Here is a 19,811-nt window from a genome sequence, read left to right on the forward strand (position 1 = left end):
AGCAAAAGGTTTAATGAAAATTGCCGTTTTCACAGAGATCTGAAAATGCAAAAGAACCCACACACACCATTCCCAGAGTTCCAGGGGAAGATAAGGACAGTTAAAACTGATGTGCATATTACAGACATGTCCTTGAGGAATGCTTACAAGGATAACAGGAGAGGCCTGCTGTTACATACCCTCCAGCTTCACCTTTTAAACAGGAACTATGTTCTCATCCTTTGTCAGGGAGATGCTGAGGAATACTAGAGCTGTATTCCAGTACTGGAGCATCCCGACCATCTGTACTTTCTGGTTAGCTTGGCACTAAAGAGTCTGCTTTCACTGCTGATCCCCCAACAATGTGGTGTATCGGTGCATCAATGTGTTTTGAGTACTGACATATAGTAGATCTTAAAGAAGTAGAGACAATTGGTGAAATGCACATATAAACAGGTGAAGTTGCCTTATGGTACTGAGTCAGACCATTGGCCCATGGAGCTGCGCACTGCAGAATGGTTGAAAAAGAATGAACCAAATGAATTTTAAATGCATGTTGGCTAGTTTATAACCCCGTATCATCCCATGCTCCCTTTCGCCAACCTTTGCAATTTTATATTTTTAATGATGATGAAGAAAAAAGACTGCTATTTTGCTTTCTCTCCCCCAGAAGCAGGAAGCCATGCAGAAGGGGAAACATTGTAGTCAACATGAGTGCTTGGCCTGCAATGGATTTCTACACACATTTATTCTCTTTTGTTTATATTTTCCAATCTGGGTTTTAGGAATTCTGGCTTTGGTTATTCTTGCTTTCAAGAAATACTTAATGCAAATTTTGAGAAAGTTTTGTTATTATAGAAGAGCAGGATAAAAGCAGCCTTAGCTTCACTTACATAAATGGCAGGGTCCCAAGACCTATCAAACTGGAAGTAGAACTACTTATTTCTCCCTCCCTGGCAGGACAAAGCAGCATTCAAAGGCAGGGGGATAGCCATAAAACCCACACAACTGCTGGGAAAAGGCCAAGGTGGAGGGTTAACAGAGCAGTTGAGCAATGCTAACACATCACGTCAAGCACGTCATGGAGATGGGGGCAGCCATCTGGAAAACGGCTCTGGACGGCAGGCAAGCCAAGCTAGCTGCAATACAGCCTCAAGCAGAGAGCAAGTGGTCTACCCAGATGACTTTGTTCGCTTGCTTGAGGAAACTGGAACCTGTCCCTAACCAAAGAGCCTCACTTCTTTTCCTCAGTGTGCCGTGTCAGACGCTCCCTGCTGCAGCCCCTTGTGGCTGGCTTCCTCCCCCCTTTAATCCAGCATTACCGTGACTTTAGAGCAGTGGTGTAATCCTACCTGCACTGTGCCGGCTCACACCGGGAGCCACTGTCATTAGGCGGATCAAGAGCTGTGGCATGAATATCGCTGCACCCAGGGACAGGCTGCTTAGCAGGATTAAGGCAGGGGAAACAGGCCCAAAGCTCAAGGGTGGGGGGGTGGAACGGCAGCTGCCATCACAATCCCCACCACGGAGCCAACCCCTACTTAGAGAAGGCCATTCAGAGTATCTCTGCTCTGCAGAGGAAAAGGTGTGCAGTGGAAGACGCGTTCAGGTTCCATCTCCGTTGGAAGAGGAGACATTTCCCCATCTAGCCCCTTCTCATTCTTCCTTCGTCCTTGCACTCCAGCAAGCCTATGTCTCTCAAAAAGCGACTTCTTAAAGCCAAGGAAGAGAGCTAGTACAAGCAGACACTTTCTGCCCCAATCCCAACAGGTTGCCCTGAGCAGAAGCGCTGGCCCCCTTGGCTCTTCCTCTCAGGCCCATCCCCACCCAAACACTTAACCTCTACCTATGGGGGGATGTTCAAAAGCTGGCTGCTGGAAAGCTACAGGAGGGCTTCACCACTGAGGCATGGTCGTTGGCCAGGGGTGGCTGTGGTGAAGCCTAGTGCTAAGGCATGCCCCACGTGCCCCTGCCCCCCAAAGAATGGACCAGACAGCAAGGTTGGTGGGAAAGTTTACTGAAGTGGCTCATGCTTGGATGTTGCTCTTGGCACTGAAGGCCATGTAATATACAAGGAGACCAATGAAGGCTGCCAGCACCTCGGTGGAGACCCACGGTCCGCTCCAGGCACCCTGCAAAGTGGGTAGGGAAGAGGGAAACACACACACATTAATTACAGCGTCGGGCACACTTGGGAAGTTAGGCATCGGGTTTTCACACCTTTAGCCCTGCTCTACAGTCCAGGGGAGGATTATACAGCACCAGCGGCAAGCATAAGGTATCTTGAGACTTAAGATGATTGGCCACGAGGGCAGATGGCTCCAAAAGGGAGAGGAGAGATTTCTATGCAGCGTTCAAGCCAGCTCAGTGAGGAAAAGCTCAACATTCAAGCAGTAACTTGACCCCCCAGTGATGGGGATCAGTCACCTCACTGCTGCCCAATCCACAGGGTATTCCCATTTTCTGGAGAAGTGCCAGCCATTACTGTCTGATGGGTTGCAATTCACTCAAGATGTGTGGACAGCTCCACATGGGTGGGGGTGGAATAAACCACTATCTCCCACCCCATGAATGGGAACACTGGACCCAGAGGCAGGTGAGCAAGATGCACTTAAGTTGCACATGACTGCAGAGAGTATTGCACAGATACACAATTCTGTATGTTATCATAGTAACGTATTTGGCTTCTCGATTCACTTTCTTTTTAAAGCGAAGTCCATACAACTGTGAAGGCAGACTTGAAAGCATGGGGAAATTCCAGAAGCCAGAGAGAAAGGTTCAGGTCAGGGTATCAGTGTTCTCCCATGCCTTTACTACACGACGACTCTTACAAGCTAGGTACACCCAATCTCCATTCTCCTTGCCTTGGCCAAGTCTTAATCATTTCAGTATACGAAGACTGAATGCAGAAGTAGTCTTGCCAAAAGAGATACAAGTTTGCATAATTCTGATTGTGGAAGTTTGACTTCTTCCAGGCCCAGGAAGCGGGGGGTGGGAATCATACCCAGGCCTCAAGGACAAACCAGCAAACCCGACAATTCAGGCCCAATTAAAAAGGACAAGAGTGCCACATATAAGCAAATCATCCCTCATGGTACATAGTTGCCCTCTCGCCTTTATCCGCACTGACCGAGCTGTGGCCTCTGCTCCTTCCAACCTCCACTTTTTAAACAGGGCAGTGCACAGGACCTCCTCCTCCTCCTCATGGGCAGGCCCTCAACATTCAGCATCCCCATTCCCCTGGGACTGTAGTCACTGCTCCCATGCGGCCAACAGCCCAAATGGCATGTCTGGAGCTTCAAGGAGTTTTAGAAGGGCCCACCACAGGACAGACCTACAAACTGCACTGGGAAGTGGTCATATGCTACAAACCCCATGGATAACCCAGCCATGACTAGAGCACTCCAAGATTTGGCTTAGACACTGGCTACCCATGGAAGAAGCAATCTCTTCCCCCCCAACCCCCACAAGTAGCAGGTTCCTCCCTGCCCCTTTTAACTCACTCGATGATCCACATTGACTGTGAAGAGGGGTTTGATCTCAGATATGTCCTCGTTGTTGCGTTGAGCCTACGACAGGAGCAAGGAATTGGAAAACAGTGGTTACATGCAAGCCAGTTAATTAAATGAGCTCCTCATGGCATGCTGTTTTACCCACCATCACTATTCTCTCCCTTACAATGAATAGTTCTGCAGGGAGAAATGCAGTAGAGAAAGCAAGCAGATACTGTCAAGATATTAAAAAGGCATATATACCACTTCTCAACAAAAGAGTTCGCAAAATGGTTTACAAAGCAAGAGGTACAAGAAAGTGATTCCCAATCCCCAAAGGGCTCACAAACTAAGAAGGGGAAGGTTTGGCACCAAAATGAGAATGCCACTATAAAACTGTAAGCTTTGAAAGCTTTTAAACATATTTGGATTCGGTTCTCAGAATACTGTCATGGGAGGTGGCGTCAGGCCTGCATGGGATCCTTGCCCTCTGTCCTGGAAGGGTGCCCTGTTCCTTAGCACCATGTGTGCACATAATGGTGGACCATGTCTTTAAAAAGCAGGACAGCTGCAAAGTGCAGGCAAACCTTATCATACCCCTACATCCGCAGTTCCACAAATGACACCCTACCTCAGCATATGAAGTAGATAAATGGTTAAAAACCGTGTATCTATTGTTTTGGCATGGCTGGAAATGACCTCAGACATCACTTCCAGACACCATTTTGTGGAAAAGGAGCCATTTTGTGGCTCATTTGTTTAAACACCGCCCCTCTCCGTGATTTTTTTTGCAGAAAAATGGGGGATTTGAAGGCACTTTTGGGGGCCCTGCTGGACACCTATAGAACACAGCACGGCACCTTATTTTGATTATATCAACTTTTTTGTCATTCTCAATCCCTTTTCCAAGCCTCCAGGAACCTAATCCCCCCGCCCCTCAATTCCCATTGCCCCAATGCTCCGTTATCCATGGAAATCTACAGGAATGGAGCCCCTGCAGGTAACAGGATCCACCTGTAGGTGTTAAATGCTTAATGGAATGGAGGTGAGGCTAAGACCAAGGCCAAGATTACCCACAAGACTCTCTCTTACTTATACCACCAGAGAGGTTGTGCGATCAATTTAAACATTACTCCCTAGTCCACATGCTGAGATCCCCCACATTTTCCCCAACCTTCCTCCTACTTGCCAGGAATCTGGTACACCATGACTGGTTAAACCTCCCCTCTTCATCCACCAGAGGGCAACCTCACCTTGCGCAGGATGCTGTAGGACTCCTCATCAAAGAACTTCACCTCATAGGTGCCGGAGCGGGCCAGCTTGTGCTCCATGCTCCAGGAGACCTGCCCGAGAAAGGGATGTTAGATCAGCATAATGGAAGACTGGGGCTCTTCCTCCAGTTGGCAGGGGAGACAAACACATGCACATATGTGGCACCCACTTCAGTGGCCAAGGCTACAGCAAGCCAGACTAGCCAATGGTTCGGGGTAACAGATTGCTGTAGCATGCAGTACACTATGGAGAGATTCATGGAATCAGAATCGCCATAAATCCAGAGCCATGCATCGGCACAGGAAGACTGGAGCATTGGTACTCACCGTGAAGGCTTCTTCTGGCTGCCGTTGTAGAGGACAACTCCCTGGGTTATCATCCCATGCTCGCTCCAGGGCAGGACGTATGCTAATTCTAAAGCTATAAAAGTAGCCGGATGGTAACCCCACCCAGTTCTTGTAGTCAGCCAAGCTTCGAACGGAAGGCAACCTCAATAACACACATATATGAGTAGAAAAAGAGCTAGTAAACGGAAACAGGTAAACCAACAGGTAAACAAACAGGTAAAAAACAACAACAGGTAAACCAACAGGTAGAAAAAACAGCAGGAAGATAGAGCCCCATCCCCCCAGGAGTCTGGGACCGCATAGGGAGGGTCGAGTTGTCCTCTACAACGGCAGCCAGAAGAAGCCTTCACGGTGAGTACCAATGCTCCATTCTCGGCTGCCGTGTGAGGACAACTCCCTGGGGACATACCAAAGCCAGGTGACCCAGGGTGGGGGTCCCAGGCTACTGAGGGGGAAGGACATGTTGCAGAACCCTTCTGCCAAAGGCAGCCTGAGCGGAGTGCATAGTGTCCATCTTGTAGTGCCTGGTGAAGGTGGACGGGGAAGCCCACGTGGCCGCTCTGCAGATCTCCTCCCACGGGGCATTGGTGGAAAACGCTGCTGAAGTGGAGGCCGCTCTAGTTGAATGCGCCGTGATTCGCGTGGGTGGAGGCAAGTGCTGGGTCTCGTATGCCAAGGAGATGCAGGCCCTGATCCAACGACCGATGACAGCTGAGGAGACCTTTTGGCCCATGGAGGCCGGTAGGAAGGAGACGAATAACGAGTCCGTCGTCCTGAAGGAGGCAGTTCTTTTAAGGTAGGTCTTTAAGCAGCGGCGAACATCCAACTTATGCCACTCCTTCTCCCTGGGGTGGACGGGCTTGGGACAGAAAGAGGGCAGGACCAGGTTTTGAGACCTGTGGAACATGGAGGCGACCTTAGGGAGAACTGAAGGGTCCGGGATTAAGGTTACTGAATCGGCAGAGAATATACAGAACCTGGGGTTGGAGGACAGTGAGGCTAATTCTGAGATCCTCCTGGCCGAGGTGACGGCCACCAGAAAGGCCAACTTCAGAGAGAGAAGGCGTAAAGAAATGGACCTAATCGGTTCAAATGGAGGCTTGTGAAGGACCCGCAGGACTTTGTGGAGGTCCCACGTGGGGAACCTATGTACTACAGGAGGGGATGTTAGCGATGCTCCACACAGGAAACGCTTCAGGTGGGCATGGGACAAGAGAGGCTTGCCCTTGAATGGTAGCAGGAGAGGAGCCAAGGCCGAAGCGTGCCGCTTGATGGTATTGGCCTTAAGGCCCTTGTCAAGGCCGTCCTGTAGGAATTGTAGCAGCTCGGGTAGGGAACATGCCCTCGGAGTCAGGTGTCTGTTTCTGCACCATCTGAGGAAAACTCTCCAGGTGCACTGGTAAATGCGGTGAGTGGAAGAGCGTCTGGAGGCCATCAGTGTGTCGAGAACGCTCTGGGAGTAACCGAAGCCCCCTAGCAGCTCCCGTTCAAGTGCCAGGCGGCAAGCTGGAACCAGGCGGGATCTGGATGGAGTACTGGGCCCTGCGAGAGCAGGTCTGCGGAGATGGGAAGCAGAACTGGAGGCCCGGTTGCGAGGTTCAGGATCTCTGGGAACCACGGCCTGCGGGGCCAATGAGGGGCCACCAGAATCACCCTGGCCCCCAGGAGCCGAATGCGCCTGAGAAGTCTGGCCAGAAGCGGAAGTGGTGGGAAGGCGTAGAGGAGGGTCCTTGGCCAGGGAGCCGTCATGGCATCTGTCTGTTCCGCCTGTGGGCACTGGAACCGGCTGAAGAACCGCGGAAGTTGGGCGTTGCTGGGAGAGGCAAACAGGTCGACTTGAGGGGTTCCCAGTCTTCTGGACAGGAATGAGAAGGCTCTGCGGCTCAGGGTCCATTCGGCTGGGTGGATGTCCTGCCGGCTCAGCCAGTCCGCTTGTACGTTCAGTTCTCCCTTCAGGTGGACTGCTGATAGGGAGGACAGGTGAGATTCGGCCCAGCGGAGGAGCAGAACTGCTTCCTGATGAAGGGAGCGAGACCTGGTGCCGCCTTGCCGGTTGATGTGTGCTTTTGCTGTCACATTGTCGGACTGGACCAGGACATCCTTGCCCCTCAGTGCAGGTAGGAAGGCTTGAAGGGCCAGGCGAATCGCACGGAGCTCCAACCAGTTCATGCTGTGGCCCGACTCCTCGGGGGACCATCTGCCCTGGGCCGACTGAGAAAGGCAGTGAGCTCCCCATCCCCGAAGGCTCGCATCCGTGGTGATGAGAATTCGAGGGAGATCCAGAAAGGGCTTGCCGGCCCCTAGGTTTCTCTTGCAGAGCCACCAGCGGAGCGAGGAGCGCACTTCTGGAGACAGTTGAACCCTCCTGGACGACCTGGAGGAAATGTCCTCCTGGAAGGGGAGGAGAAACCATTGGAGGCAACGGAGATGCAACCTTGCCCAGGGGACAGAGTCGATGGAGGAAACCAGTAGACCCAATAACTGAGCCAGCTGAAGGACGCGAGGCCTGCTGGTCGCCAGGGTCTTTGATGTCATGGACCAAATCTTGAGTCTGCGTTCCTCTGGAAGAAAGAATCGGTCCCTTTGGGTGTCCAGGACTACTCCTAAGTGCTGGAGACGGAATGTAGGCGACAGGTGGCTCTTGGCGTAGTTGACCTGGAAGCCGTGGGACGTCAGGGCCTCTAGGGTGATCTGGACGTCCCGTTCTGCATGGTTTCGCGACATCACGATCAAATCGTCCAAGTAACCCGAGAGGCGGACCTTTTGCAGGCGGATGTAGGCTACTAGAGGAGCCAGCACCTTTGTGAATGTCCTTGGGGCCGAGGAGAGCCCGAATGGGAGGGCACGATACTGATAATGTGCTCCCCTGTAACAGAATCTGAGGAGATGACGGGATAAAGGGTGAACAGGAACGTGTAGATAGGCCTCTGTCAGATCCACTGATGCCATCAGGTCCCCGTGTTGTAGGCTCTCCGCGATGGAGCGGAGAGTCTCCATACGGAACCTGCGCTTGCGTACCCATCGGTTTAAGGATTTTAGATCGAGGACCGCCCTGTAGGAGCCGTCCCGCTTGGGCACGGTGAATAAGATTGAATAAAGCCCTTGACGGTGCTCTTGAGGGGGAACTGGCTCTATGGCTGCGATGGCTAACAGGTGGTCTATGGCCTGTTGAAGGATTCTGTGTCTTGTGGAAGAACGAGAAGTTGGGGTGGGCCGAAACCTGTGTAATGGGGGGCCTGACAACTCTATTAAGTACCCCTCTAAAATTGTTTTCAGGACCCATTTGTCTGTGGTGGACGCCTCCCAGGCATGGTAAAAGTGGGAGAGGCGACCTCCTATCTTTAAAGAGTCACTGTGCTTGACGTGGTTTAAACTGCTGGCCTGGCTGGGCTCTCGAATTGGACTTGGCGGGGAAGTTACCCTTTGGCCAATTGGGGCGCCTAAATCTGTTGTCTCGCTCGTGGGGGCGAAAGGAGGGGCGAAAGGAACGAAATTGGTGCTGCTGAGGCTGACCCCTACGAAAGGGGCGCCGCTCGTCCCTCCTGGCTGTGCTGGGAAGGGTCAGCTTTCTATCCTTGGATTCAATGAGGATGTCCTTAAGGGCTTCATCCCCAAAGAGCTTAGTGGCTGAGAAGGGGACTGCCGCTAAGTTGGCTTTTGATGCTGCATCAACCTGCCAGTGGCGGAGCCAGAGGGTTCGCCTAGCGATCACATTAGTAGCTGTAGCTCGGGCCCCGAAACGTACTGCATCCAGGGTGGTGTCAGCAATGTAGGCTTGTGCCTTCTGGAGCTTTAGAGCAATCTGGCGGGACCTGGCTGGATCTGGGGGAGGCGACTGAAGCAACTCATCGGTCCAGAGCAGTGCTGCCCGAGAAATGATGGAGGCGGCTATGGAGGCTCTGATAGAAAGAGAGATACAATCGTTATTTCTCCTTAACTGTACTTCGATTCTCTTTTCGGCGGGATCCTTCAGCGTTGACTCTCCATCTCGTGGGAGGACCGCACGAGAGGTGAGGGCTGAGACGTGAGCATCTACTGGAGGCGTTTGGAGTTGTGCAGCTGCTGAGGGGATGAACGCGTAGTGCTTATTAGCTAAGGAAGAGACCTTCTTCTGGACCGCTGGTGCTTGCCACTCCTGCTGGAGAACCTCTGAGAAGGTATTTGGCAAGGGAAACAGGAGCTCTGGTGAAGAATGTGTAGGTAATACCAGAGATTCCTTGGAGGGAGCAGCCCCAGGATGCAAACCCTCAATATCGAGACCCAGGGTGCGCATGGCCTTAACAAACAATGTGGAGAAATCGTCAGATGGAAAAAGGCGCTTAAATTGAGGGGTGGATTCCTCCATCCCTGCCTGTCCATCAGACCACTCCCCTTCTTCCCTGGAATCGTCCCCCAAGTCTGCCAGATCAGGGCAAACCCCCTCTGTAAGGGCAGTATCAGCTTGGCCCACGGGGGAACGAGGCAGGGCAGGGACCCTCCCTAGGTGGGTAGGGGACTCTGGGCCCGTGTCTTCTGAGGAGTGGGCTGGGGCAGGGCGTGTGGCAGTGGGGCTGGGCTCCCTACGCCTCTTCTGCTGCCCCTTGCGGCCCTTCCGCCTCTTTCTGTGGGATTTCCCATGTGGGGTGGAGTCAGAATCGGAAGAGGAGGGGGAGGAGGGGGAGGGCGATCGCCTCCCTCGCTTACGGCCCCTCTTTCCCGCCTTGCGCTGATGCAGGGCTTGCGAGAGCAGATCACTGATCCAGGTTTTCCAGCTCTCCGGCATCTCTGGCCCTGCGGCTGCAGAGGAGGGGGGAGGGGGAGGGGGAGGGGCCGCTCCCTGGTCTCCTGCCGGGGCCTGCGCTATTGGTACCAGCAGGGGGGGGCTATTCGGTGGGGAAGCCTGAATAGGGGCCATGGAGAGGGGCTGCCTGCTCTCGGGAGCTCCCGTTCCGCCAGGGGACTGCCGCTCACACTCACCCTCCTCGGTCTGTGCGATGCCCTCCTCCTCCTCTCCCGAGGAGCTGGTGGCCTCCGAGGAACGGGCCGCTGTGAGCAGTTCCAACACTTGGGCTCTCCTGCGCCGCCGCTGGGCCCTCGCCTGCTCTGCCTCCTCGAGGGATGAGCCAAGATGGCGCCCTTCGCTCTGTGCGCCCGCCCGCGCACCGGCAGCAGCATGTCGGTCTTTCCTTGAGGCGCCCGCCCCCGCAGAGGGGGGCGGTGCTGCCGAAGTGCCCTCGCCCGGGGGGGACGCGGTGGTCCTGGGCATGGCTGCAGCGTGTCTAGCGGCGGCCGCGCTCGCAGCGGAGCGGTCCGCCTTTGCTGCTTGGGTCTTTTGCCTCTCCGCCCGTGATCGGAGTCCCTGCAGGCACGGCTGCGGCTGCTCCATGGCAGAAGGGGGGAGAGGAAGGGGGAAGGTCTGGACAGCAAGCGGGGAGCGGAGGGCTGAGTAAATAGGCTGAGCAAACGAGCGGGAGTGGGGTGGAGATTGAGGCTCGGCAGGGAACCCTTTTTGAAGAAATGCCTTTTTTTTTTTTTTTTTTTTTAAGATGAGGGAGAGGGAAGGAGGGCAGCCGAGGAGCCAAGGAGAAGGGAGAGGCGTAAGCAGAGGAAGGAGCAAGTTAAAAGGAGACTTATCTGAGGAACGAAGCAAGGCTGAGTATCCTTTCCTGGAGCGTTAGCAGGACGAAAAGAACTGGGTGGGGTTACCATCCGGCTACTTTTATAGCTTTAGAATTAGCATACGTCCTGCCCTGGAGCGAGCATGGGATGATAACCCAGGGAGTTGTCCTCACACGGCAGCCGAGAATGTCGCCTCCTCACCACCCCCATTCACGTAACAGACTGACAACTACGAGCCAAGGGCCCAGAGAGCCTGCTCACTTCAGTTACAGGTAACTTACATGACTTTCTTATCACCCTGCCATCATCATCACTGATAAATTACAGCCAGCAAACAAGGCATTTTTTTAAAAACACAGGGTCTCAAGGCCTGAGCACTGTAAAAGGCTTCGTTAATTTGGCTTGTTTTTATTTGCTTCATTATTTGGCAAATTTACTCTTTTGCCATGACATTTTCGGACTACAAAAGTATGACAGAACACACAGAGGAGAGAGCCAGGACTCTGGGTTCCAACAAAATGTCACTGATTGCACAGAAGCCTGAAGGAAGCACATCTTCCAGAGCCAGCGTATCAAAATGTTCACTCTCCAAATATCCCCAGGCATCAAAGTCACGGAAGCCAAGAGAACACATCTTGCCCAAGGCAACCCAGCAGACGTATGACTGAGCTTGGATTTCTACTTCCATCCAGTGCCATCCCATCCACCGAGTCCCACTGGCATTCCACTGCCCCTACTAGCAGATGCTGTTTGTTCTGACCTGATAGCGGCCAACATCCTGACCTCGCGTGACTGGGAACTGCTTGCCATTGACATCTGCATAGAGGGCAACATTCTAGAACGAGAGAGAAGTGTCAGTCACACTAAAACTCACATAATCACAGCGACCATCTTGAAAGCTAGGTATGTCATCTCGCTACAGAACTCTGGAAGGCGGCAAAGCCTCCTAGTTCAAATGCAAACATGCCCTCCAGGTTATAGGGCTTGCAGAGCTTTTGACAGAAATCGGGGCTCAAGACCTGATATTAGTCACGGTTCACAGCTGGCTGTCTTTTTGCCCCTTTCCAAAATGCATCATGTGCCACCCGCTTCAGTGACTGGAGCTACAGCAAGCCAGGCCAGCCAATGGTTCGGGGAGGTCAGTTGCTGTAGCATGGAGTACACTATGGGAAGCCCATGGAGTAGGACCCACCATAAATCCAAAACCATGCACGTGCTAAAGACAATCCACCCATTCTAAGCCACTCTCGCAGCAAGAATGAAACTCTGCCTCCTGGTTCCTTCCCAGCCTCATGATGTTGCACTTACTAGATTGCACTTGCTTTTTAGAGGTGGAACAAGCCAAGCATTCAGGGGCTCACCTGAGCTCCGTTCTTGCAGGTGAGGGAGATTTCAACAACAAAGACAGTCTCAGAAGAGATAACAGCATCTGAGGTAGTGTAGTAAGATGGAGAGATGACCGGTTCTGTGCAGGTTTCCGCTAATGGGAAAGAGAAATGCGTTTATGCATCTAATGTAGGGAGCCCAGTGAAAACAGGTAAGCCAGCAACTTGCGTTATTTATAGAAGATGCTCTAGATGATGGAATCTCTACAGAGCACCAGTATAATACCAGAACAGGCAGGCATTTCCTGAACCCACCCAGAACACGGTTATCAGCAGTCACTGAATTCTGTCAAGAAGATAGGATCTAAGCCCCCGGGGTGTGTGGGGGGGCTAAGATCCCATCTTCCTGACATAATTCAGTGACTGCTAATCATCCACCATAATTAATCCACCATAACACCACTCCAAAGATTCAGATTAAGTTCTGCATTCAGAAATAGATTATGCATGCATGTACTCCTCTTGGAACAGAAGTCTGAATGTAGAACTTTGGAGTGGTGTTATGATGGTATTTACACACCTCCCTAACCCTACACTCCTCATCACCATTCTGTCTCAGTGTGCTAGCACCCCAGTTCAGGAATCTCCTGCTGAGTGAGGACTGCCCGACCAGTTCTCTTTCTAGTTTTAGAAGGCCTGCAAGAAGTGCTTTTTCAGAGCCAATTTATCTTGCTGGATCACAGCTTGAGCTAGATTTAGCAGTTACTGACTAGAGAACGTAGATTTTGATGTTTGGTTGTTTTCTACATTAATTTCATCACAGACTGCTTCAAAGACTTCGAACAGAAAATATTTTATAAGTTTAGGAAAGAAAGAAAACTCAGCAAACAACTAAGCGCCTACATTTGCCAGCTCTCATTTCAAGTCCCATTAAATCACATAAGGATTAGGGTTATGCCTATGCTTTGCTTCTGCTCTCTACCTTAGGTGGGGCCTGCAAATAGGGATGTGCACGAACCTATTCAGTTCAAACGTCTGAAGGTGGGAGGGGGTCAGACTTTTAGGGTGAGGGGAGGGTGTACTTACCCTTCACCCTGCTTTCCCCCCACCAGCCCTTCAGGGAAGCAGCGCATCTCCCTGCTGCCCCTTCCCCTCTTTGGCCAGAAGTATCTGGTATGGGTGCGCACGTGATCACGACATGCGTGCACACCCAGCATGTGCACACGCACCAGGTACTTCTGGCTGAAGAGGGGAAGGGGCAGCAGGGAGGTATGTTGCTGCCCTCAATGATTCTACAGGAACTGAGTGCCGGAGGGGGGGAGCAGGGGGAGGGGTAAGTGCACCCTCCCCCACCCTTAAAGTCCAACTCCCCTCCACCCCTTCGAACCAAGCCCACCCATTTCCACGCACATCTCTACTTGTAAATTCCCGTTAGTGCCAAAGACTGATATGAGCAACAGCTGGTTTTATTTTCAAAATGAGAAAGCATGCTTTGTCAAACCCAAGACCTTGAGCATAAATGAATATCATACTTTTGCAAACAGCTGGATCATAAAGATTATAATTACATATTGCAAATAGGGCTATCATCATACCCTTGACCAGTAACATCCTCTTACTTCCACACCCACCCTGCTTTTATTAAACATAACAGTTTGAAGAGAGAGTTCTGTGAAGCTTGAAATCTTGCTAAGTGCTTTGTAACATTAAGCTGATCTCAATAAAGATACTATGCTGCATGAATGCTACTTAGTACAGGGCTTGACAAATCCCAGGTGCCAAGAAGCTATGGTGCCACGAATAGGATAGGTAGTTATTTAATAAAATCTTCCTTTGTTCCAGGCAGTCCTGTTTAGGTAAATTGTAAAGGGGATAAACCTAAGCCAACTTGCCCTTCCTCATAACATGTCACTAAGTCCAGTAACTGTGTCAGGTATTCATTGTCTGGCTCTTAAATTTTTGGCCTGGCTCCTAGATCCAAAGAAAGTTTGTCAAGGCTAATGTAGTAGGGTTACCACTTATATTAAACAGAAAAAAAATAGTGTAATACTTTTAAAAGGACCAACTAAGAGGGCAAAATAATTGAGCAAGCTTTTAAGTTCATCATAACTGTTAATTGAGCTATATATGAAGCAAAAAGGAAAAAAAAACGGCAAGAGAAAAGAAAGAAGGAAAAACTGTGCTGCTGGGCACAATGAATCAGCCCCAAGCTAGTTTCTAGAGGTCTTTAAATTGAATTGAGGCATTAAATTGAATTGAGTCAAGGTTGACTCAGCCTTCCATCCTTCCGAGGTCAGTAAAATGAGTACCCAGAATGTTGGGGGCAATATGCTAAATCATTGTAAACCACTTAGGGAGCTCCGGCTATAGAGCGGTATATAAATGTAAGTGCTATTGCTAAATATAAAAGCTCAATCCTATGCAGATTTACCTAGAAGTGAGTCCCACAGATTTCAGTTTCAGACTGCCTTGAGATACGTTTTTATGAAAGAAGGCATGCAAACATAAATAATAAATAAATAAATAAATAAAATGGGACTTGTTTCCAAGAACGTGTGTTTAGGATTTCAGTCTTAATTAGATTAAGCTGTGCTTGGCGAAAAAAGATGAGTGCAGAAGGGCTATATGGAACATAGGAGAGAACATTTCTCTTTTTGGAAAATGTAAGAGGTAGCAGTGTTAGAAAACATCCAGGTCTCTTGTGAAGCAGAGCACAGAGGCCGAGAACAGCATGATGGCCCTTCCATTAGCAATGCTGGAGATCAATACACCCAACAACACACTGCCTAGAATTAGAAATGAGAGAAGACAAACTATTAGGAAGCCTTTCGAAGCGGCTGCAAGCCATTATTATTTATCTACTCCTTTTCAATTAAGGAGTTCTCAAAACAATTTACATGGGAAAAACACAATGTAGTTCCCCATACCCAAAGGGCTTGCAATCTATTACAAAACGAAAGTAACAGCCAGTGAAGGAATACTGTGTTGGCACTGAATAGCGACAGCCGCTCTCCTCCTCCTAAATATAAGAGAACTACCACTCTGAAAGGTGCCTGTGGCCTAGCTAGCAGGAGGCATACCGTTCCCCTTAACCCCAGCATGCAGGACGTCTGTCAGCTCTGTGGAGAGAGGTGGCCATAGCAGCTCAGTTCTGCATGCTTTGGGAGAAGACTGTCTGGAGAGCTGCCCATTCATCGTAGACAGTCTCAAGCTACACACACCAACGGTCTGATCCAGTAATCGGCAAATTTAGGAGATAAACCAGCTTTTTCCCAAGGCGACATGGCCTCTGCAAGTCAGGCTTCCTGCTCCAACAACGACAGGGACTTCAAGGGCTTGTGCCTTTCAAGCATCAAGTTGGAGACAGACTGTATCTGCAGAATGCAGAGAGTCCCAGGTTCAATTTCTGGCATCTCCAGCTATGGGGGGAGGGCGCACCTGAAATCCTAATGAGTTGCTGCTAGTCAGCACTAAAGGGACCAAACATCTGACTCGACGTAAGGCAGCTTCTTCTAGGAGTTGTGTGTGTGCATAAAAGACACAAATAAGAACACAGGTGGTGTGATGAGGGGCCGAGGAAAGGAAGGCGGTGGCACCGGAAGTGTCCACCCTGCCTAGGCCCAAGGAGAGCCTCGGAGCGTGGGGAGAGGAGAAGAAAAGATCTGGAAAAAGGGGGAGAGAGAGCTGGAATGGGAGAACTACGGAAGCCACGAAGGGTCTCCCTACCTCGCGCCCCGCTCAGAACCAACAGCGCAGAGACCAGCCACGGGAGCCCCGACCCGACCCCGACCCCAGCCATCGCCAAGCAAGAAGAGAGAGAACCACCAACCTGCGCTTCTTAAACCAATCCGTCCACGCGCCCCGCCCCGCCCCGCAGGGAATGTCGGGAAGGGCCTCGAGCGCCGCCAGCCAATCAGCCCAGCCGTTTCACGTCCTCTTCGTTCCTCACGTGATACGGGCCGACCCGAAAAGATACGTGGCCTTCTGGAAGAAGTTCTAAAATGGCCGCCCGAGACTTTTGTCGCGCCGACACCGTTGGAGGGCGGAGCAAACGACCGTGCAAGCTTATCCTGCGCCTGCGGAACCTCGTCGGCCCCACACGGAGGAAGAGACGGGCTCTAAAATATGGCCGTCGGGGTCCGTTAAACCCCCACGGATATAACCCTTTGAGTGCTAAAATGGAAGTTTTCCCACTTCAAGGCAAGAGACTCCGACTCCCGTTAATTTCAATGGGAAAATCTTAGCCTTAATTTACTCTTTCGGAGTCGAACCCTACAAAGTGGTAATCCCCCCCCTCACCCTGCATCTGGGACAAGGTCTGGTCTGCTGCTGTGACTGGGGCAGGATTGCCACCTCTCTCCAGCCACAGTCCCTGCCCCGTGCCACATTTATTTATTTATTATCATTATCATCATTATTTATTTAATATATTTGTATACCGCCCAAAACGCAAGTCTCGGAGCGGTTTCCAAAAGACGTCTTGCACTGTAGTGGGGTTAGTAGAAACGGGCACTGAAGGGGCAACAACGTGCATTTCTGGGAGGGCGGGCGAGCTGGATCCTACCCGTCACACTTCTGAAACAGAAATGAAATGAGGGAGGAGAAGAGGGGCCAGCGACTACTTCTCTGAAGGGAGGCTTGCTTGGCCCCTGCTGCCTCCTGCCCCCCGCAGCTGCCTCGAGAGACCGCGCCCGTCAGCAGCACGCCCAGATGGCGCGGTGTGTTCCAAAGGCGTTGAAAGGCACAGTGCTTCTGAGCACATGCAGAGAGTATTTCTGCTGAATGGAATTCAGGGTTTTGTTTTTCAAGAGGATTTAAACACATAGTATTTCTGAGCAAATTGTAAGATATAAACAGAATGTTAGCGAAACCACATATGCCATGTATGGCATAGTGGTGAGTAGAGTGCTAGGCTAGGACCAGGAGATTCCCAGATTTTTTTTTAATTTGTTTTTGAGGGGGAGCTTTGCTGTGGGAGAAAGCTGTGTGAAATAGGATGAAATTATATAAAATGTGTATATGCATAAATAAGCATAAATTGAAGTAAATCTGGACCACGCACATTGCTGCTTTTTATTACAGTGTGTGCATGTGTGGTTTCCAGTTATTTTTTTGAAATTTCATTTTAAAAATACTTTTTCTCCCAGTACACTTGTGCACTCATGCCATTGCAAAATGAAAAAAGCAAAAGAGAAACCCTTTTGAACCAGCATGGGTGTGTAAGGACATTTTTAAAATACCAAAACCTCTATGGGTAAAGGGGTGGGGAGAATCAGAAGGTGGTAATGGCTGGGCAGAAAGCTCTGGAATTTGGCACACAGGTAGTGGAAGATGGCAGGATTCTGTGTATTTAATATCAAGTAAATTTGTCCCGCTATTGATTTAATGATTTTTTAAAAGCCAAAATTACACTAACATTGGAGAATCACGGCAAAGAATAACATCATATCCAAGAATCACTGGGTTTTTTAAAATCATTAAAATCAACAGCTGGACAGACTTACTTGAAATTAAAGACACAATGCCCTGCCATCCTCCACTACTTGTGTGCCAGATTTCAGAATTCTCTGCCCAGCCATTATCACATTCTGGATTTTTTCCTCTTTTTCCCATAGATTTTTTGGTTTTAGAAGGTATTCTAAAAGGTGTCCTTGTGCACTTGTGCTGCTACAAGGGGATTTCCCTCTGGTTTTCTTCATTTTGCAATAGAGTGGGTGCTCAAGAGCACCAGGAGAGACAAAAATGTAATCCTTTAGAGAGGGAGGTCTCCCCGCAAAAACTGACAGCAGGGCACAGGAAGCAACTCAAAGTGGAAATGAGGGGTGGGGTGGCCTGCCAAGCCAAGTCAGCTAATGTAACATTTGAGAATCTTCCACTTGCTTTTTGAATGGGATGCTCAAGCCACTGCCCTCCTTTTGTTCTAATGCAGGGGTTCTCAATCTGTAGTACTCCAGATGTTGCTGAATTACAACTCCCATCATCCTCAGCTCCAATAAATTGTGGCTGAATCAAACTAAAGATGGAGCAACACTTGTTCTTTTTCCCCTACTATGCATATTTCAGTATATTGTTTTGCTTTTTGTACACCAGCGTCACTTTTGTCAGCCAAATATCTGCAGTCTGGGATAAGTCTCTCTAACACTTAGTTTTCACTAAAGTGGTAAACCTATATCTGGCCTGTGACACTTCAGGTTGCATGTGGGAATTTTTTTCCTCCATATAAAAACCCCTTCCTGCAAATAGAAAACTGATATTTCAGAGGAAAGGGTTTTATCTGGCCTTACCCTGACATGCTAGTTTCTATGGGCAAAGACAGAAAATCTTCTTTGTCGTCATCATCATTAAAAAAAAAGACTGCAGATATTAGCCCCCACCTTCAGTATGAGAAATGGTAGAGTCCAGGCACAGGTTTACCACTTCACTGTCACTAGCGTTAAAGATTATTATTATTATTATTTTATTTTACATTTATATCCTACTCTTCCTCCAAAGAGCCCAGAGCAGTGTACTACCTACTTAGGTTTCTCCTCACAACAACCCTATGAAGTAGGTTAGGCTGAGAGAGAAGTGACTGGCCCAGAGTCACCCAGCAAGTCTCATGGCTGAATGGGGATTTGAACTCAGGTCTCCCTGGTCCTAGTCCAGCACTCTAGTTACTACACCAAGATGACTAGATCAAACAGGAAGAGAGCTGTCCTGCCTTATGTACATACTCTCCTGAGTAACCATGCCATCTAGAAGGCTAACAGGGCCAAACCTGCAAACTACTATTACTACTGCTATCATTATTATTAATATATCACTTATGATTTTGGACAATTCTCTTAGGGTCAAACCAGACATGACTGGGCCTAGTGTGTTTGGTTTTCATTCTGTAAATAGCAGCTGGGTTGGGCCCTGCTGTGGATTGGGACCATGGAGTGCAATGAGGAGGAGTTAACCCTCTGCCCCCACTATGATCTCAGTCTGGATCAGGGCTCTGCAGTTGTTATTCACTCAGCAGGGAAAGCTCCCATTGGTGTGAATGGGAGCTTTCCCCCCAGAGCAAAAAGCAGCTACAGAACCCCATGATGGATTGGGATTGTGGTGGGGGCAGAGGGTTAAGCCTTCCCAGTCCCACTACTATTTACTGGACAAAATGCAAGTATGCTAAATTCAATCATGTGCTTAAAGTCATGTCTACTTTGATACCTAATAGTTATGTGGAAGAGGGCATTTCAGCTGATGCCATTTTTCTTGCCCCTGCATGACAAGTTGCACTTGACAAAATTCTCTTTTCTACACAGCTACTAAAAGGTACAGTTGCTCTGTCCTCCTTCCACCCTGGTGTAGTGAGTTAAAGCCTTTGTCTCAGAGCAAGCTTACATGAGGGAAAGAAATGCTGAATCATCTCTGCTGAGCTGCCTGGCTAGGCTTCTCTTAAAACTCCTCTGTATTATCGGTAGGTTCAAAAAGCTGCCACTACCACCCCTTTTGAGACTCTCTGGGCTTGGGGTGGGATAACCTAGAAAAAACTCTCTTAATTTGGCCCTTGGACAAGTACAAAACTCTTCCGTGTGCAAGCCTACACATGATGAGAAAACTGATAGTTGCTGAACATTTGAGGGCGTGTTTGCACCAGTGTAAAGCCCTTCATGCTCCACTTTTCCTGAGTTAAAAACCAACTCAGAGAGGCTTGTAGAAAGAAAAGAGCTAAAAACAAACTTTTATTCAATTACTAGAGACTGTTTCTGTCTGGGGCTTCTAGCTTTCTTAGATACACTCAAAAATTTAGTAGATTACAAAAATAGGTTGTTTTA

General features: G+C 49.8%; 1 protein-coding gene and 2 non-coding genes across 3 annotated transcripts; all 3 read right to left on the reverse strand.

Moving 5' to 3' along the window:
* Positions 1-1,979: 1,979 nt before the first annotated feature.
* On the reverse strand, positions 1,980-15,861 carry SSR4 (signal sequence receptor subunit 4). Its single transcript, XM_053293965.1, has 6 exons — positions 15,739-15,861; positions 12,049-12,167; positions 11,448-11,522; positions 4,724-4,813; positions 3,483-3,548; positions 1,980-2,111 (listed from the first exon to the last, which is right to left on the reverse strand). Exons 1-6 carry the CDS (start codon positions 15,809-15,811, stop codon positions 2,007-2,009), a joined length of 528 nt encoding a protein of 175 aa, XP_053149940.1. The 5' UTR covers positions 15,812-15,861; the 3' UTR covers positions 1,980-2,006.
* LOC128348426 (small nucleolar RNA SNORA42/SNORA80 family) lies at positions 4,897-5,034 on the reverse strand. The gene has a single exon (XR_008318146.1). It is a non-coding gene; the product is annotated as a small nucleolar RNA SNORA42/SNORA80 family (small nucleolar RNA).
* Positions 11,762-11,898, reverse strand: LOC128348425 (small nucleolar RNA SNORA42/SNORA80 family). Its single transcript, XR_008318145.1, has one exon. It is a non-coding gene; the product is annotated as a small nucleolar RNA SNORA42/SNORA80 family (small nucleolar RNA).
* Positions 15,862-19,811: the final 3,950 nt, after the last annotated feature.

The sequence above is a fragment of the Hemicordylus capensis genome, chromosome 2, assembly GCF_027244095.1.
Source record: "Hemicordylus capensis ecotype Gifberg chromosome 2, rHemCap1.1.pri, whole genome shotgun sequence".
Lineage (NCBI taxonomy): Eukaryota > Metazoa > Chordata > Lepidosauria > Squamata > Cordylidae > Hemicordylus > Hemicordylus capensis.